The sequence below is a fragment of the Acomys russatus genome, chromosome 6, assembly GCF_903995435.1.
Source record: "Acomys russatus chromosome 6, mAcoRus1.1, whole genome shotgun sequence".
In the NCBI taxonomy this organism is placed as follows: Eukaryota; Metazoa; Chordata; class Mammalia; order Rodentia; family Muridae; genus Acomys; species Acomys russatus.
Genome location: NC_067142.1, coordinates 47,096,417 through 47,122,788, shown reverse-complemented (window position 1 = coordinate 47,122,788; position 26,372 = coordinate 47,096,417). Strand labels below are relative to the sequence as shown.

Sequence of the window (26,372 nt, the reverse complement as noted above, 5' to 3'; positions counted from 1 at the left end):
AAACCATAGACTCTGTGTCTGTCCTTTGGAAACTAGCTGGTTAAAGAAAACTACTGACTTAATAATTTACTGTGTTGACTAATGTAGGAAGAATAAAAGGTACATAAACAAACCTCCAAATCCAAAACACCAGAACATATGTAACTATGTCATAGTCAAATTAACATATTATGAATTATCATACTATAAATTGTTTTACAACACAAAACATTTCAATAGTTATATAATCAAGAGTTCTAAAGGCTCTAATATGGCAATCACATTGTTCAACTAATTCTCTGAGTTTCCCTTAAAATATTTTTTTAGCACACCTCCAATTTTAATGATCACCATAATGGATGAAAAAAGTAACATAAAATTTCTAGTTAGGAAAATTAAGAAGATAAAGGATAATACCACTTTGTGTGTTTTTATTTAGTTACCTGGATTGTTTGTAGATTAGTCAGCAGCAAGTTCTGTCCCCTCTGTTCAGCTAACAAAGACTCTCTTTGCTGAGATAGACGGACTTCTGACAATTTAAGCATTTCTTTTTCCTTCTTCAAATTTTCTGCTCTTACCTTAAAATGAATATAAATGAAAGAAAAAAATGTTGGGAAATACTGTCAAATGTAATATACTTACAAAATTAAAATCATTTTTCTTTACTATGTATTTCTTAATGTAATTTAGACTACAGCTCTTGATCAAGAAAATACAATTCCCAGTTTAATGTACTAAATAAAATATAAAGCAAAAATGATTGACGATATTAACAGACCAAAGAAAAAAGTCTTTCGACTTAACACTAATATGATGACTTTGCTCTAACAAACAATTCTTTGACTTCAGCTCGAGGGGATCCAATGCCACTGATATCCAGCACCCGAACTTACACGCACATACAGACACACATCTATATATAATTAAAAAACAGCAAACTCTTCCCTCAAAATCCAAAACACAAGAACAAATATAGTATGTAACTACCATGGACAAACTAATATGCTTTGAACAGTGTCAGTTTATAAGCCATATTAGTTTCTAAGAATTTCTTTCAAAAATAAATATTAATCTATTCAGACTTTTTTCTTCCTTAAAGTATGTACTCTATGTTTCAGGATTCAGGAGTGATTTGAAATGTAATATTTCAAAGTATTCCAATTTAGTCCTGAGTCATATTAATTATCAATCATGAACTCATTTCTTATAAAAGAGAGATAACAAATAGTACTTAGCTTATTAATAAAACACCACAAGAATGAGATATTAACTTTATCATGATCTAATTTGACATTTAGTTGGGAGTAATCTTTCTTTTTTAATGCTCAACTAAGATTTTATTTCAAGTCTTACATAGATATAGGTAGGCTATTTGGAAACAATGTATTGTAGTCCACACAATGCTTTACTTTTATTTCAACCGATAAAATCAAAGAAATAACTAGTGATATTAAATGCCATTAATAAGACAAGTCGGCCAGGGAGTACTTGGTCTTACTTCTGCAACAACGAGCTTTTCATTGGCTCCTCTCAAGTCCTGTGTCATCGTGTTGATGATCTGCTCCTGCTTCTGGGCTGTTGCAGTGAGTTTCTGATTTCTCTCTTGGAGAGAAGTTATTTCTCGGCGATATCCTTCAACATTATCTTGCAGCATTTCATAACTGGTTATAAAGATAAGTAGTTCTTAGGTCTTTAAAGACTTCCACAGAAACTTAATTTGACATGATTGAAATTAGAAAGTGGCTTGTATAATCATGTGAAACCATCTATACTGCCCTTATTGAGCAGCTAAAATTGAAATTATAAATAAGGCAATGTCTCATGCTGAATAACTTACTAAAAATCATATTGAAAACACTGTCAATATTTGAATACATAAGGTAACAATCACTCTAAGGAAAAGGTTCTAAAATGTCAGCCACAGTGAACACACTTGCAAGCCCTGGTGGTATACACCCACAATACCAGCGCTGGGAGGCTGAGGCACGAATGCCACTAGTTTGAGGCTAGCCAGTGCCATTCAGTAAGATCCTGACTCAAACAAAGTCATACTCCCCACCTTCTCAGAAAGAGCTCCAGAAACAAGACCTCTCGATCTGAAGAAAGGAAGCAAGCAGCATTCTTTACATGAACATAGTGAATTCACTCCTGGCCCTGCCTGGGAGAATTCTCAGCCAATGCAAAGGAATAACGCACTACAGCTTCCCATTTTGAAACACATCCCACAGAAAAATTAATTCTGGAGCCTGACTGGTCTGAATACTGAAGTGTAACATTTAATGTCACTAAGTCTTGAACAAAAGAAAATTTACCGTTTAGAAGCAAAATCCAGTTGAGTAGAAATTTTGGTGTTTTGTGAGCGCAGGTCTGTGACTTGCTCCTGAAGTTTTTCTAGCTGGTCATTTTGAAGTTTTTCACTGTCTATTTTTTCTTTTTTATAGTTCTCAAAGATTTCCTGCAACTAAATATTGAAGCTCATTAGAAGGCAATCCTATTTTCACCAAAACCTGAACCTAAGTCTAACTGGTGACCCTAACCAGGTGTGCCTTTACCTGTTTCAGGGCAGCCTTTGCTTCTATAGCCTCTGTGGATTCAATGACAGGCACTGGAGCAGGAGTAGAAACAGTCTGTGATGTACTCGAACGTTTTGGAGTTGACACAAGAGAAATATCATCTAAGCTTGAAGCTACAGAAAATTAAAAAAGACTGAATCAATGTTTTTGCTTGCTTTCATAAATCAGTTTTAAGGATTATTTGCAAAAGCATCATTACTAAATCAAGAAGTGGAAAGGAAATTATTACTGGAGCTTTCAAAGAGTGAACTATTAAAAACTACGGCTCAGTGAGCAACGCTGCCTCATGAGCAAGTCTGATCCCTGGGACTCACTTGCTGTGAGGAAAGCCACCAACTCCACTATTTATCCTGACCTCATGCACACAGTAGCCTTCATGTCTGCACATAAACAAGCACACAAATAAATAAAATGCAACAAAAAAGTTCCCTGTTTTTTACTAGAGGCAATAATTACAAATTAAAATATTAAAACAGGAAAAATAAACTGTGAAATCCTATAATTCACAAGTATGGTTTCCAACAATACTCATTTTTTTCTTAGTGGGGTCAAAATGACACCTAAAAATTGATGATGCTATAATCAACCGTGACACACACACAGTTGAAGTCAATCTCTGTATTAGACTAGCAATCAATCACCTTTGTCACAAAACCTTTTCATATGGTTATTTCCAAAATATTCTCTTGAAGTAACATAAAGATCTACCTTGTAATGGAATGGCCATTCCTGTTGTTTGTGACAATAAAATGCGGTACATGTCACGCTGACGAACTATAGAATCAACTAGCTGCATCTGATGCTGTCGTGACTCACGGAGATGCTCTAGTTCAGTGAGAGAGTTCTCAAGTTTATGTTGAAGCTCAGCAATTCTACAGAGAACAAAATTAGTCTTCATGGGTCCCTGATCAGAGGAGAGTACAGTGTCTATTCTAAATCATATAAACATCCTCTACCTTCATGTGTACTATTTTCATATCTTTTCCCTTTTCTTCTTTCAATATCCTAAGAATTTCTTCTTAAAATTCCTACCCCATAGGACTTAGGTACTTGTACTCACCAATACCATCTGAAAAGCTTTCGCAGCATTCAACTAACTTAAATTTCCATCTTCTTGCTTCCTTCCCTAACACATTATCTTTATAAAAATCCAGTACTCTATCTTTTTCATAAGACTTGTTTCTTGAAATGTAAATGAAGTCTGGCAAGCACATATTGCTACTGTAGGGTTTTACCTATTTTAGCACTAGTCACATTAAGTTTATCTCCTTATTAAAAGTAATTCTAGGCTAGAGCAATGGCTCAGAAGTTGAGAGCACTGTATGCTCTTCCAAAGTTCCTGAGTTCAATTCCCAGTAAACATATCGTGTTCATAACCATCTATAATGAGATCTGGCACGCAGGTGTAATGCAGGCAGAGCAAGCATATATATAATAATAAAAAAATCTTTGCTCAGTAGTATACTCCTAAGTCACTGTATCTGCAGTATCCAGCATCACTAAGGATACACTAAGTCCAATAGAACCCTATGTGGTCGCTGCTTACTTAGAGGAAGTTGACTCTTGTTCTTCTCGTTCCTTGGTTTCCCCAAGTTCTCGAAGAGCAAATAGCAGACGCTGGTTCTGCTGCTGAAGCTCTTCAATATTCCTGTAAGATACTAGATGCTGCGATATTACTTCAGACGAACTACTTATGTCAGCAGAGCTGACCTCCTCATCACGAACCACATGGTTACCCCTTGCTTCTTCAAGCTCCATCAAGAGCACTCTAATCTAGAAACAAAAGTTTAATGTCATAAAATAGTATAATTAGCTTTGGTTTGAGGACCATCTGGAAGAAATGAAAAAGTTTCAACACCACTTACAAGAAGAACAACTAATGTTAATATAAATTATCTTAACAAAACAAAAAAACAAAAACAATACAGAAAAACTTGACCTATCACTTTAGACGCTTAAAAAAATCTTTAAAAAAAATTAATGAAATAGTTATTTTAACATAAAGAAAACTTACTACAAAGTAGAAAATTATAATCCCAGAAACATGACTATTTTTCTAACACAATACCACCAGTAACTATTTTGTATTTGTTTTATATGGAAGGGTAGAGGGAGAGCAGACACCTGACAACCCAGCACCCAGGAAGATGAGGAATGAGGCCTTGAGTTCAAGGTTGAGACAAGTCCCTTTCTTAAAAAACCGTAGTAATAAGTAAAGCACAGTATAATCTAATTTTAGCAAAAACACACACTTGCCATGTTCAGGTATGTGCTCACTGATATATGAATGACATGAAATAAATACACACCAGTTTGCTAACACTGGTTACACTCTGGGACACAGCAGACAAGGAAGATGGGATATGGAGAACAACAAAGAAAAAACCCTATTTCAACTGTTTGTGTACTCATTACAAATGTTATATGAAATGTGAACATTGATCAAACACCTGAGAAGATAGAGACAGGACTATAACTGCTAGAGCATTCCTACTGATGCATGAGAACACCGTACGCCTTTCCTAGAAGGCACCTCCTTACATACTAGGATTCAGACTCAAGCATTACTGGACAGTCAGTGTTACAAAGAAACCTGGAAAATATACAAAATATTCTAACCTGTTGTGAAAGATCTTTTATTTGTACTTCCATTCTCTGATTGTCCCTTTCAAGTACTGATGAATGTTTGTTGGCTTTATCAGTGTCCTCCTGTAATCGCTGAATCTCCTTTAAAATAGAAATGGAAGTGATAACTCAGTGTCACCTTCAAGAATTTATGTATCTTTGCATATATATGTATGTATATAAATGTACATAAAGATATATACATATATGACTACCAAGCTCTTTCTACACTTAACAAGTTGTCCAGTACAATTTTGCACATAGTGTCAAATTCACAGTATATTACCAAATGAACCCAAATCTTCAGGGCCAGAAAGAGCAGAGAATAGTAATCATGGTTAGACTGATGAATTTGAGATGTCAAAATTCAATATTCTGGGTAAGACACAGGTTTGATAAAAAGAAGTGGCAGTTAATTTGCAAAGAGGCAACAACCAAAACAGTGGCCATTGAGAAGGCAAGCAAAGGCTCTGCTGCCACAGTATCAGAGGGTTAGAGGCAGTGTTTTGAGACACCCACCCCAATCAGCACAAAACTAGATGGATTGAAAAACAACAACAGCAACAACAAACCCAACCAAACAACCAAACAAAAAACAAAACTATGTTCTATCTCCAATTTATGCATACTTAGGTTCATAAAGCTATTTTCACATAATTTTAAAAACATTCTGGTAGTTCATGTACTTTTAAGAAACTATACATAAGTTAAGTGCAAAACGAAAAAAATGTGACAAAAGAAGTACAGATATATTGATGAAGGACAGCACTAATAAACCTACTAAGTACAAAACAAGATGAATTAACATGCGAGGTGGATGCAACTGGGTTACAATTAGGACGTTACAAATAAGAACTGAAGAATTATACTAGAAAATACATGATTCATGTTGTAGACAGAAAATTCTAGTTAATTAAAATACAGAATGACCTTTAAGCCTGTTGTTATTATTGTAGGTAGTGAAGGAACAATTTTTTTCTAAGGTGAAAGCTCCTGTTGTAACTGATAAGTCTATCTGCCATTTAACTACCCACATCCATCAGATACCAAGAAGTTCCAGGCAGCATCCTATTAACAGAAACTTAAGGATCTAATTGGACCCAAGAGACCTCTCTGAATGAGGTTAATTTGTCAGACTGCCAATAGTCCCTTAGGTCAAAATAAGTAAATTTACTCTTATGAAAAGGACTTTATTAGGTATGTCTGCATTTCAGTGATTTCTAAACTATAACAGAAAATATATAATTCTGAATTAAGGATGCAGTTGACTCATATTCTCCAAGAAGAAAATAAAACAGTTAAGAATAGCAGATATAAATTTATTTATCTACATTTCACCAATAAAGCTCTCTTATAAGCTTACTGACTTCTCTCTGTAATAAGCTATACCCTAAAGGTAATGTACTTAGAGAGTATAAACTCTTCATTAAGTAAAACATAACCTCCAATAGCATATAGGTATTTGTGAAATTCTTGCAACTTTTAACATAAGAAGCTGTTTTGAAGTAATTCATAGTGAGAGACTAAATTTTTATGACATAAAAAAATCTGTCACTTAATGTCAAACAGTACGATTATTTCTAGACAGGCCTATCAAAACCATTTGGGGAAAATGATTATGCTAAATTTGCAAATGTTCTTACTGTTTTTAAAAATTATCTGTATTACCAGTAGGCCTGGCTATCAATCAATCAAGACACAGACACTTGTTATATTTTAAAATAGCCTTAGTTAGCCTGGGGCAGGGCAGATATCAATACTCTACCTCCCATAGTGGGGCAGGCATGGATCCCTGCCTCAATCCCATGCCATCTGCTTCTAATAACTTCTATCAAGCCACTTCCCATGCATAATACCAAATACTTGCTAATGTTCTTTATCTGGGCCGGATTCTCCATCCATGCCGGCCATGGTTTCTCCTGCAGCTAACCCAGACAGCCTTCTTCTCTCCTCTTCAGGTCTCTCTCCTTTCTCCTCATGGTGGTCTCTTTGCCCCCCCCCCCCCCAAGATTCCTCTCTCTCCTAGCCCCACCTATCTCCTGCCCTACCTAGGTGGGATGGCTTTTTATTAAAAAAAAAAAAAAAAAAAAAAGGTGGGTCACACAGACAACAGTAATTAACATCAGAAAACATCAGACCATCCCCCAACATGTTCTAATGCATTAATTAAAACATTTCAAGAGTGGCCCAAGAAAGTTTATCCCTCAATTACTTTACAATATATTAAAAGGTTCTCACAATTAAGCTGAAAGTGAAAATTTGTCTTGGTGGGGATGTAGTGTAAAGCCTTTCTAGTGTGCAGGGAGCAATTGCATGCTGGATTAGCAAAAGCAGGCAAGTGAGCTCCTGAAGGCAACCCTCATGTTTTGCACAGCTGATGAATGGGTGCATCCCAGGTTCAGGAAAAGCCCCAGGGATTTGCCTCAAGACTGCTTACTGTTGCCATCCTGCCCTCAAGACTGCTTACTGTTGCCATCCTGCCCTCAAGACTGCTTACTGTTGCCATCCTGCCCTAAAGACTGCTCACTGTTGCCATCCTGCCCTCAAGACTGCTCACTGTTGCCATCCTGCTGCCCTCAAGACTGCTCACTGTTGCCATCCTGCCCTCAAGACTGCTCACTGTTGCCATCCTGCCCTCAAGACTGCTTACTGTTGCCATCCTGCCCTCAAGACTGCTTACTGTTGCCATCCTGCCTCCATGCTTGTCTCAGGTGTCTGCAGGGCAGAGGCTCTCAGTGCCTATTGCTTCACTCTGTTGGGCAGATCTCCTACAGATTATTTTGAAGATTTATCTTCATGAAACAAATGAATGATTTCATAATTCCTGATAATGACTCCTGACTTGATTCAAGTAATTCTAAATCCTCTTGCAGTACAGCAAAAACTACCAGGCTCTCTACACCATATGAATTACACCAGGAAGAAAAACAAAGTTGAAACAAATTAATGATCAAAGAAAATACATTCATTCTAGGTTTAGGCCAGGGATAAGGTCCAGTTATTCACCACAATAAGAAAGACCAGATGAATATAAAAACAAAGAATGAATGGTTAGCTATAAAAGACAGATACCTGTTTCTTAAAAAAAAAAAAAAAAAAAACTTGACATAAAAAACTCTTTCTTTGAGCTGGGTGCAGTGGTGCAGGCCTGTAATCCCAGCACTCTGGGAGGCAGAGGCAGGCGGATCTCTGTGAGTTTGAGGCCAGTCTGGCCTACAAAGTGAGTCTAGGACAGCCAAGGCTACACAGAGAAATCCTGCTGCGAAAAACAAAAAACAAACAAAGCAAAAACCTCTTGCTTCGAACACATACTATATATCTGAAACAAGAAAAGATAAAACCTCTGCTTTAAATTTATAATAAACAAAAGTATCTAGCTAGATATAGTTCTAATGAAAGAATTTAGAGTCAATGATCCTACCGTAATTCCCTTCTTATGTAATGATTATATCTATTTTTGAATGAGGTAATTTTTTCATTGATGGTATAAAAACTCAAGACAGAATTAAACATTTGTTGAAGCCAGCTGGAATTCCACTTCATCTATCAGTTGTATATATGTATTTATGTATATATTGTCCATATGTCAGATTGTATGTTTGTATGTCTGATTGTCTATATTATTAAGAATGTGTGTATGTATGTATACATGCAAAATTGTGAAACTTGTTAGAACTTGTTTGAAGTCCTCTGCTTCATCCAAAACTGTGTCCATCTGTCTGATTGTGTATATGTTTTTATGAATGCTTAGTGGGAACTCCCTATGTTTGTGTGAATGTATGGTTCTCTCTCTTGTTCCCTCCCCCCCCCCCCCCCATCTCTCCTGGCCATGACCAGTGGCCCCAAACAGTCAGGCTAACACCCTGGAAGTTTAAGAGTTAAAGTATAAATAGTTTCTTGCAGCAACCAGCAATCCCAAATTGCAAGGCTTGAAAGATTAAGACTTAAGGTACAGTAACCAGAGCCATTAAGTCTGATAATTAAAAGTTAAGATAGTTCAGAGTTTGCTGCTGTGACCAGCAGCCCCAAACAGTCTGAAAGTCTGAGAGCTAAAGCCTGTGATCCCAGCACACAGGGAGGCAGGTGGATCTCTGAGTTCGAGGCCAGCCTGGTTTACAAAGTGAGTCTAGGACAGGCTACAGAGAAACCTTGTCATCAAAAAACAAAACAAACAAAACAAAACAGAGAGAGAGAGAGAGAGAGAGAAGAAGAAGAAGAAGAAGAAGAAGAAGAAGAAGAAGAAGAAGAAGAAGAAGAAGAAGAAGAAGAAACACACACACACACACACACACACACACACACACCCCAAAGAGCCACCAGTTCATTTGGTCCCCAATACTGTCCCACCTCAACCACCCCTGTGCTCCCATATTGTAAAGGCTCATTTTTTTTACACTAGTGCAAAGACCTTTATTAAAGCAAAACAAAAAACTTGCCAGTACAAGATGTTTCATTAGTAGTTATGCCCATAGCTCAAGTTCAGAAATGGAACCAACCTTCATAGCTTGTTCAAGCTTGGCAGACAGACTCGCCACAGCTTTCTGAGCACGTTCATACTCTTCACGCTGGCGTTTTAAAATCGGTGCTTTGGCTTCCACTTCTTTCACTATCTCATCCAGATACTTATTAATTCTTTTATTTTCTAGTTTCTCCAAAAGCAACTGATCCTGAGTTTCCACATAAGCATTATATAACTGGAAGCAGAAAAGGTGGTCATTTCACTTTTGAAGTGTAACAACAGTAGTATATAGCCTATAGGGGCTCATAATAAACATCCCTTACTACTTATATAAAAAGAAATATTTGTCATATGCCACATACAACTAAAAGAAGTTTAAAAATTCATTTCTTGTTTAAGACTTATTTCTTATTTTTAATTATGTGGGGATGGGAGCAGGTGGGGGGAGTGGAGCACTATAGAGCAATGTTAATTCAGAACATGGCTGCTTTGGCAAGAGATCACATCCAAAGGTCTTCTAGGTCTGTGTAATCTGGCTGAAATACAAACATGCCTTTAACCCAGGAGACAGTGGCAAACAGAGGCATGGTGGTACATATCTTTAATTCCAAAGAATGAAGGTGAAGTTAGTTTGTAGAAGAAAGCACCCACGTTTAAAAGTGATGTCTAACTAAGTGGCAGAAAGGGTGATGAATCAGATTTGACAGACTAGGATATGCCCAACTCTTATGAGAACAAAGGGGAAAGGTCAGCTATTTAAGATGCAGTTTTACCAGGACAGTGATAGAGAGATGAGTTGCAGAGAGAGAACTCAGGTGAAGACGGGATGAGCCAGATATGAGTAGAAGCCAGAATATTAGAACAAATTGCTGAGTTAGTTTGAGGCCAAGCAGAGCAATTCTGGGCCAAGAGAGAGAAGTTAGATTAAGTAAATCAGCTGAGAGAAGAGACTGAGCGAGAACAGCTGAGTTGAACCAGGCAGCCCAGAGCTCAGAAAGAACAAGTAAGGGTGAGCTTATTAAGCAGGAAGTCTCTGAGGCTGAAAATATTCTAGGCCTAGGTTAGACTGTACAGAGGATAGAAGCTTCCAGAACTAGGCCTAGGTTAGCAGACAGAGGCAGTTAAGCTTCCCAGGCAACAACTGAGCAAGGAGAATAACAGTCACTTTTACAGGGCACATGCCTGTGAGTGAAGGCACATGGGGAGGCTAGAAGGTGACAGATCCCTGGAGCTGGGAAAGGCTGTTGGGAACAGCCTGATGGGAGCTGAACTCAGGACCTCTGCAAGAGCAGTAGGCACATATAACCACAGGGCACCTCTTCAGCCCAGCACACTCCTCCTTTTATTTTTAAAACATTTATTGCTGCATATGTGTGAACGATGTTTCTCCTAGTGCAGGCGCACGCTGCAGTTGTGTCTGTGGAGGTTAGATGACAAGTTTTGTAAGCTGGCTTTTTCACTATAGGGTTTGAGGATAGAATCAAGTTTGTGAGAATGCCAGCTCAAGTGCTTTCACTCATGAAACCACCTTGTTGCCCTCCCCCAAAAAACTCTTAAAAGTCACCTACTAATTTTCAGGTAATTTAAGATAGTGTGTGTGTGTGTGGGGGGGGAGATGTGAAACATGTAGAGGAATTTTAATTCAGAATATGGCAACTCCGGCAAGAGATCACATCCAAAGACCTATAGTTCTATATGATGCAGCTAGAAAACAAACATGCCTTCAACCCCAGGAGACATAGGCATGCAGAGCTCTGAGTTCTAGTTAGTTCAGTTGAGAGTGAGTTGAGTTCACGGCAGTTCATTCAGTTTATTGAATTCAGACGCAGTTTTACAGAGACAGGGTTGAAGAAAGAACAAATTAGACACAGATAAAGACACAACAAGCCAGAGAATGAAGATTAGAACAGATTGCTAGAGGTCAAGCAGAGCAATTCAGTTGGGAGACAGAGAGAAGCCAGTTTGGATCAGACAGTGTGGAGAGGAATTTCGAGCCAGAACAGCTAAGTGTAACCAGCCAGTCAAAGTTCAGAAAGAACAAGTAAGGGTGGGCTTAGTCAGCTGTAAGTCTCAGGCTGAAAATGTTCTAGGCTTAGATTAGATTATATGGAGGCTAGAAGCTTCCAGGAATAGTCCTGGCTTAGCAGACAGAGGCAGTAAACTGGAAGCTGACAATTAAATCAGAAGAATAGAGACACATAGTGTTTATTTGCAACAGGAGTTCCTCTCACACCTTTCAAGTAGCAAATAACTCCCAGTCTCCCAGCTTGCCAATCTTGAACAAAAAATATGGACTGCTTCAAGAATGTATGTGTCAATAAAAGATACTTTAACAGAAATATGATATAGTATCATTCTTACCTCAGTTAATTTCATGCCAGGCTTTACAATTTTAGCTACAGCTGCTGCAGTGGGAGACATGGCTGCAAGCTCTTCTTCAGATAATATAGCTCCTGAACAAACACAATTAAATTTTTTTTTAGCCTTTTTGCAAAATCACAAAACTAAAAGCCAATAATGAATATTTAAATGAAAGGATAAGTGACACTAAAATGTATCTTACTTGTATTTGAAATATAACAAAAATATGAAGACCATATAACAATTACAATTAACTGTTCTAGGAATTAATAATCATATGTGATCAAATGGTATTTACATCCCATGATGGTATGAAGACTTTTAGTGTGTTATTTTTCAAATAACCAAGTAAGTTTTCTGTATCGCAGCATAAAAAAGAAATGCTGTTATTTTTATTTAAGTCGCCACGCAGATAGGTTCAGGCAGTTCAGAGTACTAACAGCTATCTGTTAGTCATACCTTTACGTTTTGTAGCAGAGAGCAGGTCATTTGCATTCTCTAATTCCTTTTCCAATTTTCCTATTTTCTCAAGCATTTCTTTTTCCATTCGTTCTTTAGATTCTTCAACTTGTAGAAGATGATCCTGTATTGTTTTGTTAGCTAAACATATTTTTAAAGACAGAATATTGAAAACCATGATGAAAATATTGCAGTTTATCAACTAAAACATAGTAAGGATCTTTCCTTCTGGAGACATTAAATTATAGAGAGGCTGCACTTGATTGTTATTATCCACTCAAAGTCCTGGCTCTACTTATCAGCTTTAAAATGTTTCATTCTAATGAGTCTAGTCTCTTTTTTAATACTTCTTACCAACAAAAACCCAAGGGACTATGAATAAAATACGAATGATAGACAAGGGGGTACTAAGCGTATCTTTGGAGTCAATTTGGCCTTTAGTTTAAAACATAAGAAATGAGTAGAAAAGATAAATTAACACAAAGATCATAGGTACTATTGGCCTTCCATTTCCCTGGATTCTATATTATAGACTACATTGTGGCTTGAAAACAATCAGGAAAAAAAATTAATACAATTGCATCTGTACTGACCACGGAGACCACTTTGTCACCATCCCTAAACAATGAAGCAGGCAGGACTGACATTGCATTACATACTGTGAATAAGCTGAAGCTGACTTAAGGGAGACCAGCAAATGTGTGTAGGTTACAAGCAAGTCCTATACCTCTTTAAATACGAAAACTGAGCATTTTTAAGTATCCTTGATGGTCCTGGCACCAACTCTTGAGATATGTTTATCTACATATGGTCAAAATGATCTTTTGCTTGAGTTTCCTTCAGTTTTTGGCACAATTTAACTGTGAAACTTTGTCTATAGTTTTTACTAGTTTGAAATTTTAACAAAGAATCTATGTGTGAATCTAAGAGCCTAAAACCTATATAAAAGCCTAAAACCTATCTAATGGTCCAAGTACGTAATTTGAAGGATTAGATTGTCACTTGGAATATCTGATGTTTGTCATCCGAGGAACTACAGTCCCTTTGAGATTACGTAAGGACTTATAGCTAACAGCATATTCACTGGGGATGGCTGAGTAAACACACACACACAGTCTTACAGTGTATGAGTACCCAAATTGTTCTAAGATGAAAGAGGAAACACACCACCACTCTAGCACCTACATTTTCAAATATACCACTTGCTTTAAAACATAATTCCAATTTTCCTAGCCGAGGCTCTTTGTTCTATACCAAATTTTGTCCCTGATTAAGCAAACCCTTATTTTAAATTAAATTAGCTACACAAATATGAAGAAATCTGTTTATCTCCTAACCAAACCAACTTATCACAACGTTAAATCTTACCTTCTCCAGCTTCCTTCAGAAGTTTATGCAGTTCATCCACTGCCCGGGTTAGCTCATTGCTCTTTGCCTCTGAGTCATCAGCAGCACTCTAAAAGTTAACCATAAAGTCACCACCAGCCAAGAATCCAACATTAGGGTACTAATGTGTGTGGTAGAGTATTTACCTTGTACAGATTAGAGAGTTTTATGTGAGCATTTAACTCATTGTGGAATTTCTCTTCCATACTGGCCTGTTGTTCTTTGGCCTAAAAATAAAAAATAAAATAAAATATAAGCTCAAATGTATCAATCTGTACACTAGTAAGTAGAGCTTCAACTATTTAAGATACTTACGAAAAACTGAGACAGAAAGTCCATTTGTAAAGATAAAAATAAAAGAGATTTCTGATAGTAAATTACTTTGAGGACAAAATAGTACTTTTAAAGCAAAATAATAAAATTAAAATGAACTCATACTAGTTTTTTGCCTAGTGTTTATGCTACACCAGGTAACTACTGTTTATGACTCTACTCAGCCTAGTAAACATCTGGAGCCATTCTGGTTGTTTCATGGCAGCTAAAGAAAAATGAAAGCACGGCAGCAGACAGTGCAGCTGTCCAGGGTCACAACACTATCGCCAAAGAACTGAGGGTTATGAATCTGAGGCCAGCTTGAGCTATACAAGTGGGTCCAGACCATCCTGGAAAACATAGTAAAATCTTATCTAAGAACAACAAACAAACAACTCCAAAACATTTGACAATATTTGTCAACTAACCAGCCAGTACACAAGCTTTAATATTTTTGTAAATGAAACTTATTTTAGAAATTAGCATGTAGCTCTGCTGATAGAACCTTAACTAATGTGCTGATTCCCAGTACTGTACAAAAGCAGGTATGGCTGGGCATGGTGGTGCACGTCTTTAATTCCAACTCTCAGGAGGCAGAGGCAGGTGGATCTTCCTGAGTTTGGAGCCAGCCCGGTCTACAAAGGAGTTCAGGACAACCAGGGCTACACAGAGAAACCCTGTCTTGAAAAACAAAAGCAAACGAACAAAAAGAGCAGGTGTGATGGGAGCTTACCTCTAATCCCAGAACTCTGGAGGTGGAGGGTTAAGAGTTCCTGGCTATATTACAAATCTTAAGACCAGCTTGGGGTTCTTGAGACCCTTTCTCAAAATCAAATGAAACCAAACCACAACAACAAAAAATATTTTTAAGTGGCCATATATACCTCTTTTAATTTTGTCAACAAATCCTCTACATGTTTTTGAAGATGTTCATTTGATGTTTTTAAGCCATTCATTTGTTCTTCCAGTCTCAAAACCTAGAAATAAATGGGGAAGCTGAAATCAATTTGATATAGTATATAATATTAAAAGTAAAATATACCTCCTCCAAATATAGGTAATTTATAAGAGGCATGATTAAAAAATAAGACCTTTTCCTCTGTGGTGAAATCATCTGCCACATACTCTAGCCTCTACTAGGTTCCTGCTTAAGCCCACTGTGCCAAGTATGGACTGGACCTTATAAGCCCAGTGGGATCTCAAGTCTAGCTACAATGATCTCTAAAAGAGCAACGAGCAGCCAGGAAAAAGCACCTGACTAGATCGCTGTGCCCTTTGCTAGAGGACAGGGCTCTAGTTTCATATAGGAAATACCAGAGAGTGCTTGGTCCCCAGCAACAGAAGAAAGACTACCTCTAGTTCAGACAGTGGACAAAAGCCAAAATAGCTCAGCCAGGTATGGTGGTGCACGCCTTTAATCCCAACACTCTGGAGGCAGAGGCAGGCAGATCTCTGTGAGTTCGAGGCCAACCTGGTCTACAAAGTGAGTCCAGGACAGTCAAGGCTACACAGAGAAACCCTGTCTTGAAAAACCACCAACAACAACTCAAAATGGCTTACTTTTGAGGAAATCAACTGAAAAGATTCTCATAAAAGTTCAAGTTTGAGATAATTTTAAGATCAGACTATGGATGTGGTGAAACAAGGCAAACACGACCCTCACTTTGTGATGGCAGCCAGCCCTATCACAGTGTAGAGTCAGGACAGAGATTCTTGTAAACACCTCCAACTAAGATTCTTGAACCTTGCTGGAGGTCCATAGTTCCTTACCATCTACACGGTGGCAAGTTTTCAGGGCTTCTCTTAAGAGGGGTGTTCCAGACATATGTGTATGTAGGACTGTATACCTACCGTATACACCCAAAGAAAACCCCACCAGGAATGATCCTCCCCAGAAGTAAATAACATTTTGGAGCCCAGAGGGTATACAAAAAGAATTCTCTGTCACAAAACCTTCGTTCTTTTCCCTCTTTCCTGTAAGCTGTATCTCTGCTCATGCATGACAAGAGTCCATAACTGACACCATCTTCAGCAAGCTGAATACTGGATATGCTATGTTCAATACAAATCCTTAGAGATGCTCTAGTTCCCTGTATGACAAATCTCAGGTATTCCAAGTGATTCCCCATCCACTCAAATTACATACCTAGCCTTTAGATAGACTTTAGGCTTTTACATAGGGCTTAGACATTTAGATTGCTTGTTAAAACTTTACACTAGCAAAAACTATAGACAAAGTTTCAGTTAAATTATGTCAAAAACTTGAAACTCAAGCAAAAGGCAATTCTAATCATAAGCAGATAAACATGTAATTCTAATTCTATTGTTATTACCATACAGCCACATAGTCACTTAATATTAGAGCACAGGGCTGATACTAATAAGGCCTCCTCCTATCAGTAACCCCTTATTCATCAGAATTCAACTGGGAACTGTCTGGTTTGGGCCCCCAGGATGCATTTTCATCTACGAGGTAACCAATAACAATCAACCATATTCAGGCAACTCACTGTGTCAATGATTCGGAAATAAAGTTAAGGTTGTTGAGAAATTTTAATGGTACACCTGTCACAAATTGGACAGGTTTCCCAGCAGGTGCACATGCTTTTAAATGGCCACTCTGTAGAGGACCTCACTTATTGTAATTACAAATAAGATTATAGTCAGAAGTCTGTTGAACATTAACTACTTTTCGGTAGAGTCACAACTCCTAGAGTTCCAAACTCCCAATGCAAGTTTTAGATGGTAAGTGGACCCTGTGATCTACACAGTGAGGAGTGTGCTTAACAAAGCTCCTGCTATACCAGGGTAAACACAGGTGGTGTTGTAGAACCCAAGCCAGAGTGTAAAAAATCAACAAACAGGTTAAAACACGAAGACTATTCTTACAGGGCAATCTTTACTTGATGTTCATTTCTTCATTTGACTTTAAATGGCCTCCTCATGAAACATTAGTCTCTTGGAATTACCTTCACAATCTCTCTATGTATTGCATTCTCTTAATGTTTTCATGCAACCATTCAGTGTACCAAATGTTTCACTTCAGTAAGAATAACAAGAAGAAAACAAACCATTCAAATAAACTTACGTGACTATAGTGACAGAGAGTCGGGCAAAGGGTTTAGTCAGTCTCTTCAAATTGACAAGATTGACCAAAAAGGAAAATGATCAAATTAAATAAGCAAAGAGTTCATTAGCCTGATGCTGTCTTTGTATTTTACTTCCATCGTTATACAATACAAATTAACAGTAATTTAAGCAAAAAACTTAAACCACAAAATGTTAGCACTATTTCTTAAGCATATCTTTGGGAACAACGGTATGTTATTAGAGAGTGGGTGGTATGAAATGCCATTAAAAATCTTCTAAATTCTTTATTTCCCTAAGTTAAAGCTGAGTTCTACTGTACACATTTATCACCAGTTTTGTAACTAACAAGGTACACTGTCATTTAATGAGTTTACAAACACCATGCCCAAGATAAAGAAGATAATTTTGCTATTTACCTCTTCTTTTTTGTTTTCAAGGTTACACTTAAGTTCCAGAATCTCATTTCCTTTTTCTCTTCCCAGAGCCAATAGCTCATCAGTTTTGGTTTTCAGCTCTGTGTTGAGCCATGAATTCTGGTTATTTAGCAATTCCTTTTCTTGTTCTAAGCGTTTTTCTCGATACTTAAAAAAAAAAAAAAAAGTAACATTTAAGTATATTTTAAAAGTTTTCATTCATAGCTCAGGGACACATAAATTTCATTTCAGAGTAGAAATATAGATTAAGGTAACAAAGAGTATAGCAACAGCAGGTTCTTAGGCATGCACTGGGAATCAATTATTACTTGCCTTCACAGCAACATCGGAAGCTTGAAGTTCATCCAACTTTAACTGTAGTTCACCCTTTGTCGTATTGCTTTCTTTAAGTTTTTCATTTAGACGCTTAACATCCTCTAGAAAGGAAGATGAGAGTGAGCATCTGAAAATAATGACTAGTTAACATTCACACTCGCAGGAACTAAGTATCAAAATATACTACTAGAAATACAACCTTTAACACAAAGCGGTTCTCAACTCTCCTATTTTGACTTGTTTCTGTCATAGTTAATTACAAACTAAATTTCTACTTAAAGCCCTTTTATTTTATTATCTACTTGTGTGAATGTGTGTCTGGGTGTATGCACTTGGGAGAAACTTAGTAAGACTAAATAAATAAACAGTATTGTATTACAAAGTTTTACATTTAAAACTTAGCTCAAATTATAGTTACTGAGTTTTCATGGGTAAACTTCTTAGGCACCTAAAACTATTTACTTTCTGAATCCTGAGTGCTGGGAATTTTGATAATGATTAAAGAAAAGAGACAATAAGATTATTACACTGAACTGCACACTGAAAAAATGTAACAGCAGAAATAACGCGTAGCAGCACCAGTAACAAAAAAATGCAGTTAAAGGCACAAATATTTCTTCATACCTGTTAAATATTCAACTTCTTGGGATAGTCTCTCATTGGTTCTGACTAAGTCTCTTTTTTCAGCTTCTAACTCTTCCTTCGCTCTTGTAAACTGGCTCTGTTATATCAACAAACAGCAAGTTCAAGAATCAATGTAGATACTTAAATCATTTCAATTAACATTAGCAATTACGTAAACATGCTTTCTTTCCCTTGTAGCACACAAGGTTTTAGTTTGCTATGGTCACAATTATTTCTGTTCTTATGGCTTAATAATTTGGTGTGATTTCCAAAAAGATCATTGTCAAATTCAGACAGTTTTATCCCTGATGCCTTTATAGTTTCAATAAAAATAAAGATTAAAAAACACAACAACAGTACCACCACCACCACCAGCCCAATTTCCTGCTGACTGCACACTCCATACTCACTCTGCTCTATTTTGTGTTTCTAAGATGGTTCTTAGATACAATTTCCTAATTTTGCCCTCTGGCATCCTTGTAAACTATTAACATGCAGCAGCACATATATATTTATTTCTCAGCCCATTATCTGCTCTGTTGGTCTATGTTCCTGTTATAACATCAGAAGATCATACTGTTTGCTTACTACACAGTGTATATGTTTGAAATCAAGATGTATCGTACATACCACTTTGTTGTTTCTAAGCACTGCTTTGGCTACGTGAGGTTTTTGTTTGGTTTTATGCAAACTTCAAAATTATTTCTTCATTTCAGTTAAGAATGCCATTGGAATTTGGCTAAGAACTGCATGTGGCGCAAGACTGAAATACTAAAAAGCCAGGAGTCTCTGACAGGAGGATTATGAGTTCCAGGTCAACCTGGGCTACCAAGACTAAATTTGTACATACTGCTTTGGGTAGGAATCACTACTCTACACTAATGGGGCATTTAAAAATGTTTCCTAAATGGGATTGTTTACTTATTTTCAATAGAAATCAGTTGCTTCACCAATGGCAATCTAAGGACACTAGTCTGTGGCATTACTGCTAAGTGATATTAACTCCGTAGGTCACTGAAAAAGTTGGACCTCAGATCCTCTACTAACTGGTTTTTGCACCCTAGTCTGAGGTGAAGTTTCCTCCACCATATTCTCCCTACCATGGTGCCTGGCTTGCCATAGGCCCAAAGCAATAGAGCAAACTGGTCATGCACTGAAACTTGTAAAACTATCAATAAAAATCAACCCGACTGTAAGTTCTGTGTGGTGTTTTATTGCAGTGACTAACAGAAAGCTGGCTTCCAAGACAGTTAAACACATTACTTTCTACCGCTATCAGTTTTGCTTTTATGAAACTTTATCTCTGTGCGCATCTACCTATCTTCTGGGTTATAGTCTTTATTCTTGTGGCTGCTTTACCAAACTTGCAATGTTTATCACGACCTTCCATTAAAGCCTATATTAATTTGGAAAACCACCCAGGAACATGCTGTTATTCTGATATAAATACATATTTTAAGTTTTCTGAAAACTAAGTTTTCTTACTCCTAAGGCAAAAAAAAAAAAAACCAAAAAAACAAAAAAACAAAACAAAACAAAAAACCCAAACAACCCAAACAATAACAACTATACAGAATCAGAAAGTATAATTTTCTTCTTGAGTTTTGAAAAATAAATCTGAATCTCAAATCAAATGTAATGTTAAAAAATGTACTTATATACAGTTAAAGAAAAGACTGATTATGACTACTCTATTAATAAAACAATACTAGCAATCCTTATCACATTTAATTTGTCAATCTCATCACTACTCTAAAGCAACAGTTACTAATGTAGAGGGACCCAGCTCCTAACTATATCAAAATACTATGAATGCTGGCCTCCAGCTGTCATTCAACAGATAATACATAAAAATCAGTTTACAGAAACTGTCCGTACACATTTCTATATATGTATCTGCTGGCAGCTTCTAGTAGGACTTGCAATGACTAGTAACAAATACATAAAAGCAGAACATAAAACTTGCAATCAGCTTTATTCATTGGACAGCTTTTTACCTGAATGCCTAGATTACGGTCTTGAGCAGTTTCAAGTTCTTTGTTTTTCTCAGTTAACACTTTTACTTGGTTATCTAGAGAAAAAAAATGTAATGAAAACTATCATTATAAAAGAGAGAAAAAACCCATTATTCTAGATTTTGTATTTTGTATTTTGTTTTACTATTTTCCAGATGTACACATCTGTAATTGTGCACACAATTACACACACTTCAAATACAATTATTCACTCTAAGAAGGCACTCATCTGTGTCCACGTTCATCCCTATCTTACACCTCATAAAAAGAAGCTGTAATCACAGCCATTCTCCTAAACTTCTTTAGCGCCATTTTTGGGCAGGGCTCATTACGCTTTGGAGATTAAGTAACATACAAACTGTAAATTACATATGTGCGTGCATGCCTATAATACACAGATCTTTCTTTAAATGTTAAGTGTATTGAAAGTAGCTGAAGAAACTATAAATCAAACAAATAGCTAGAGGAAAGTTGAAGTTTATTTAATCACTTGATTATGAGCTCTTGTGTTTCTTCTCTAGAAAGTCAAATCAAATAAAAATTAAGCTATACTTAAAAGCCTTTATAAGGCTTTCTTTCCCTTAAGTTTTCTTTCTTTTGTCATGAGCAAAGTAGACAGACAATGTAGCATCTTCCTACAAAAGTTGTAACCTTTAACTACTTTCTCAGGAGTTAGGGTTCATAGAAGAAATATGCTGGATTCATAGTTATAACATTTGTAACAAAGTATAATGAAATCAGTAGGTTTTAATTTTTTTCAATATGAAAACAAATCACTATTTAAATATTCAACTAAATGTTTTGGCTGTTTCAATCACTATCAAAAGTACCTTTGATGTGTAAAGCTATGTTAATAGTTGCACATGTTGGTCTAGCAATTTTTATCCTTTAAAAAAAAGACTGGGTGCCTATAGTACGTGTGGCAAAACCACGTTTAATATCAAAGTCAGAATTAGAAACCAGTTGGTTCTCCAGACTGTGGCACCCCATATCTTCATGAAATCTTTCCTGCTAAGTGAAAACCAAGCTATCACTGTGAATACAAATCTCAATGCCTTCTGAGCATTTTCACATATCATAAGTAAATGCTCACAAAGAACAAAGCGTTAGTTTTAGGGGAGAGAGAGAGGGGGAGTTGAGAAGGCAGAGCTTCAGTCCTCTCAGAGAACAGTATGTTCTCTTAAGGTTCTTGTGAGGAAATAGGGGGAGTTATGGGCCCAAGGTCTGTTGATACCACCAGATTTGACTAAAAACATTTTTTGGTGTGTGTGTGTGTGGGGGGAGGGGAGTGTTGGGCTAAGGAAGGTGCTTGGACAAGGACATTATTATACAATTTATGAGACGTGGTCAGTCTGCCTCTGGGCCTGAAGGCAGGGGAGCTGGGTGTATGTTTACCTTTTTGTGCCCTTGTTTAGGGCTTTGCTACCTGGAAAGCCTGTTGCCAGGAAGGGCAGGTTCCCTGCCTATGTGATGTCACACCCAGGAGTAACTAGTAACTGAGCATTAAAGGGAAGTTATAAAGACATCAATACTTACTCAGCTTCTCAAGCTCCAGGCGCAGGTTCTGACACTCACGGGTTTCACTCACAAGTCTCTCCTGACTCTGTGATAACCTCTTCTCTATCTCAAAGTATTGTTGCTCTACAAAAGACAAGCCAAAACACTAAGAATAAAGTCAAGACAATGCTTCCAAAAGCAGTATTCATGTCTTATAATATTGATGCAAAACTTAAGACACAGCATTGTAAAATCTAATCTCAATAACTAGATTTAACATGGAAAAGGACTTTCTTAACAGTTTCACCTAATGTATAACAAAAGACAATATTGCCTTAAAAATTAGTATTTATTAAATGGAAAAAAGTTTAAAACTGCATTGTTTAAAAGGGTTTAATATAAAACAATTAAAATTATACCTACTTAAATTTATGTAAAAAGTGGGCATGATGGTGCATGCCTTTAATCCCAGCAATTCAGAAGCAGAGGCAGGTGGATCTCTGTCAGTTCCAGGCCAGCCTGGACTACAAAGTGAGTCCAGGACAGCCAGGGCTGTTACACAGAGAAATCCTACCTCAAAAAACAAAACAAAACTGAACTTTGTGTAAAAATAAACCTGTAGACTTCCCACAAAGAGAGACTGTGCTTTTCTACTTCTTCTCAGAATTGGGACATACAAATCACTCAATATTTATTGTGTAAATTAATGAACAGAGTACAGTATAGTATCCAAATTCCTTAGTTATTAATTGTGTACTTTCCATGATCAAATTTGTTTTGATAACTACACCTTTTTGAAGAGACAATTAATTCAGGTAGAATTTTCTCATCAATCTACCAAAATAGACCAATTTCCTCAATTAATGGTAAACCAAAACATGTGACAAGAAAAAAAAAATCTAGTTTTTAAAATTACTATTTTCTTTCTTTCAAGAAAGTTCAAGCCACTTAAAGTCCCTAACTTTCTTGTGTGAGCAACTAAAAGAGCTCACAAGCAGATTTTTATAGATTTTTCTATCAACCTCCAACTTTCAGAGAGAAACACGGTATATCCAACTCATTTAGTGCAACTTCACTTCACTGCTTTTTCTAGCGCTGTCTTTTTACATACAAATTCAATTTTGTGACCATCTCTTTTATTATGGGAACATAGGGTATACATACACTAAGAACAAGGCATCGCAAGAGGCAAAGGCCTATAAACCCAGGTGAGTAGAAAATAGGGGCAATTACTAATCATTTAAAAGACAACAAAACAGAATTAGATTAGGATCGTTTACTCCTAAAATTCTGGCGTAAACTGACCCAAATTCTCCACAATCTCTGCCTGTGGGCCCAAGTTAACAGTTCCTACGTTAAGACTACGCTAAGCAAAATGAAAATGAGACGAAGGTGAATTTAGATCTGGGAGGAGGAGGGTTTGCTAAAAAAATAAATAATAATAATCATCATCATCATCATCACGCCGCGTGGATAAGGGAAGGCCTCCGTTGCGTATGGAGCCTGAGAGGATGCTCCCTGCACACCTTGCAGAGGGAGGTCGCACCACAGCCCCAAAACAAGGGCACGAAAAGCTTCTCACTCACCACTCTCCACCTTGAATTTCTCGTGCCGCCCCTTCAGGCCGTCGATCTCGGACTGCTGATCAGCCAGGAACTTCTCAAGTTTGTTCTGGGCCGACTTAGGCAGCTTGTTCAGCTCGGGGCGCTCCAGCACTTGCTGCAACACCGCCGCCATGTCGGCCGGGGTCGCGGCGGCAACGGCTGAAGGAGAAGCGAAGGAGGAAGGCGAAGCGCGGAGCCCAGAAGCCTGAGCCGCCGTCAGGTCCGCTCCCTCGCTCGCCGTCTCCCGCGCGCTGGCTCGCCGGAGACTCCCGCGGCGGGACCCTGGGAAATAGAATCCCGCGTTTAGACGCAGCAAGGGCCGCGCCACCGCGCCATCTTTGCGCGCAGCCGCCGGAAGCTATGCACGCTGGGAATGCGAGTTCACAGCGGCCTCTGACCTAGCTTCTGGTTTCACCCGCTTCCAGACCCAAAGGCTCCTGGGAAATGTAGTGTATTTCCCCACTCGCTTCCGCGGCTCAGCCGCGCACGTCCCGTTCCGCTTCCTTCTTCCTTCCCCAACCCCAGCTGGCCTCGTTCAGCTGTGCCGAGTGTCCGCGCGGTGGCGCTACATCATAAGTGCGCAGCCACCCTCGTCCTTCCCCCGAGGAGCAAGGCGACCTTACCGTCAAAACCACGGGATGCCATGGGTACTCCTCTGTGGCTGCTTCTAGAAACCGAGCCACTAAAGGGCATGGATCACCGCAAGGCAGCTCGACAAGCTCCGGGCTGCAGCCACACTCTCAACTGTGCCCCAGAGGGGGCGGGGTGCGGGCCGCGCTTGCTTTGGTAGAAGAGCTGCGGAGCAGGACACCGGACGGCTTACGTCATCAGTCTGCGTCCCGTTTGCTGCCGAGACCCTCGTTTGAAATGGGAAGTGAAGCGTCCACTGTCGCTTTCTGATGAGTTCATTGGCTGTGAAAGCGGAACCTGAGTGGCATCTGTCCCTGGAAGGTAGCTTCTTGTACCCTCACCCGAGTTTTCTTGCTGACAGAAGGTTCGAGAGATTTATTTGCCGCGTGTGCACATTCTTAGAACAAGTGAGTCGGCTTACGAATGTGTGTGCACTCGGGCACCAACAAGCTTCCTCTTCAAGGGGCGAAAGGATATATAGTATAGGGAACATATGGAGAGTAAGTCTGATGCACACTCAAGTCTAGTTCTGAGGAGGTTAGCCTATGTCAGCCTCGTACCTACATGCTTTTGGAGGTGTGACGTACTGACTGATTCAATGAGAATTAAAGTTGTCCGGTTAATATTTTAAACAAAAAGAAATCAGGAAGACTTTGAGTGTAGCTTATGTAGTAAGATGACATTGCAGGCGAAAAAGTGTCTGATGTTGATGCTTTTATGTGAAAATGTTATAAAATAATTTTACAGAGACACTCGTCGCCTTGCCACAATAATAGAACCATGTTTGTTTCCAGATCGTGATTCAGCAGTATCATGCCTAGTTACTTTCTTGGAAGAATTCGTTGACTCTTGGTTGAAAATAAGGGATAGCACAAGCCTGTGATCTCAGCTATGGGGAATAAGAGGTGGGAGGGTTATCATTTCAATACAGCCTACAGCCTGGATTAGTAGTCAGACCCCCCCCCCCCGCTCTCAATTAAGGGGGTGGAAAGGATTAAGCTAGCAGGGTTATTATATTAGTTTCCATTCACAAACTCAAAGAGAGAACAGGAGATTCCCCTTTGCAATGATTGTAAAAGGACGTGTGAGCAAAACAGGTGGCCAGAACTTAAATTCCATCTTTCCCACTCACCAGTTTGGCCATTTGGAGGCTATTCACATTTAATGCTATTTAACATTTCTTTCTTTGGATGTCTTTATGTATGAAATGAAGATGATGATAATAGTATTTACCTCGTAGGCATTGGTATTAAATGCCAATACATGTAAAATACTTAGAAAAAATGTCCTGCGTCGAATGGAATCAGTATAGTTTTCATTGTCGCACTACTGTTTCCTTACGCGGCTGTTGTCAATTGTCTCGTGGCAGTAATCACATTGTTCACATTTGTGCCCTTCCTAACTAGCACAATTTCTAGAAAACAGTAATTTTACAATATACATTGGGTAAACAAATGAGTCTCTCTACCTCTTAATGAAGTAATTAGAAATTCATCTTTCATATTTTATTTATTTATTTTTATGTGCCTTTGGTGTTTGGCCTGCAGGTATGCCTCTGTGAGGCAGTCAGATTCACTGCAGCTTGGGTTACAGACAATCATAAGCTGCCATGTGGGCGCTGGGAATTGAGCCTGGGTCCTCTGGAAGAGTAGCCGATGCTCTTAACCACTGAGCCATCTCTCCAGCCTCCATCTTTCATATTTTAGAAATGAGAACATAGAAGTTCACAGTTATGAAAGAGAATGAAGCTAAGGTGTAGACCTAAAATAAGAAATTAGTGTTGACTAATGGTTTCATTATTTTCTTATCTTGAGTGGGAAACAGCTTTGATTTCTTATGGTTAATTGGTAATTATGATTTTTTTTCCTTTGTCTTTTGAGGCAGGGTTTCATGATTTAGAACAGATTGACCTGGAACTCATTTTATAGTTTTGGCTGGCCTCCAACTCATGGCATCAAGTCTGCTTCAGCCTCCGGAGTGCTGGAATTCCAGGAATATACCATCGTATC

General features: G+C 38.0%; 1 protein-coding gene across 1 annotated transcript in view; it reads right to left on the bottom strand.

Annotated features, from left to right (window-relative positions):
- The window catches only part of Tpr (translocated promoter region, nuclear basket protein), a 59,300-nt gene extending 34,762 nt beyond the window's left edge, over nt 1-24,538 (bottom strand). The window contains exons 1-20 of the mRNA XM_051147542.1: nt 24,357-24,538; nt 23,716-24,015; nt 22,169-22,273; nt 20,615-20,688; nt 18,618-18,714; nt 17,991-18,094; nt 17,661-17,825; nt 15,039-15,131; nt 13,989-14,069; nt 13,825-13,912; nt 12,457-12,597; nt 11,998-12,089; nt 9,674-9,871; nt 5,172-5,279; nt 4,099-4,325; nt 3,261-3,424; nt 2,532-2,665; nt 2,292-2,440; nt 1,478-1,640; nt 423-557 (exon numbers count right to left, since the gene is read on the bottom strand). Of these exons, the coding sequence (XP_051003499.1) occupies nt 423-557; nt 1,478-1,640; nt 2,292-2,440; nt 2,532-2,665; nt 3,261-3,424; nt 4,099-4,325; nt 5,172-5,279; nt 9,674-9,871; nt 11,998-12,089; nt 12,457-12,597; nt 13,825-13,912; nt 13,989-14,069; nt 15,039-15,131; nt 17,661-17,825; nt 17,991-18,094; nt 18,618-18,714; nt 20,615-20,688; nt 22,169-22,273; nt 23,716-24,015; nt 24,357-24,426 (2,688 nt within the window). The 5' untranslated portion in view covers nt 24,427-24,538. The remainder of the gene's footprint in view (nt 1-422; nt 558-1,477; nt 1,641-2,291; nt 2,441-2,531; nt 2,666-3,260; nt 3,425-4,098; nt 4,326-5,171; nt 5,280-9,673; nt 9,872-11,997; nt 12,090-12,456; nt 12,598-13,824; nt 13,913-13,988; nt 14,070-15,038; nt 15,132-17,660; nt 17,826-17,990; nt 18,095-18,617; nt 18,715-20,614; nt 20,689-22,168; nt 22,274-23,715; nt 24,016-24,356) is intronic.
- Between the last annotated feature and the right edge of the window lie 1,834 nt (nt 24,539-26,372).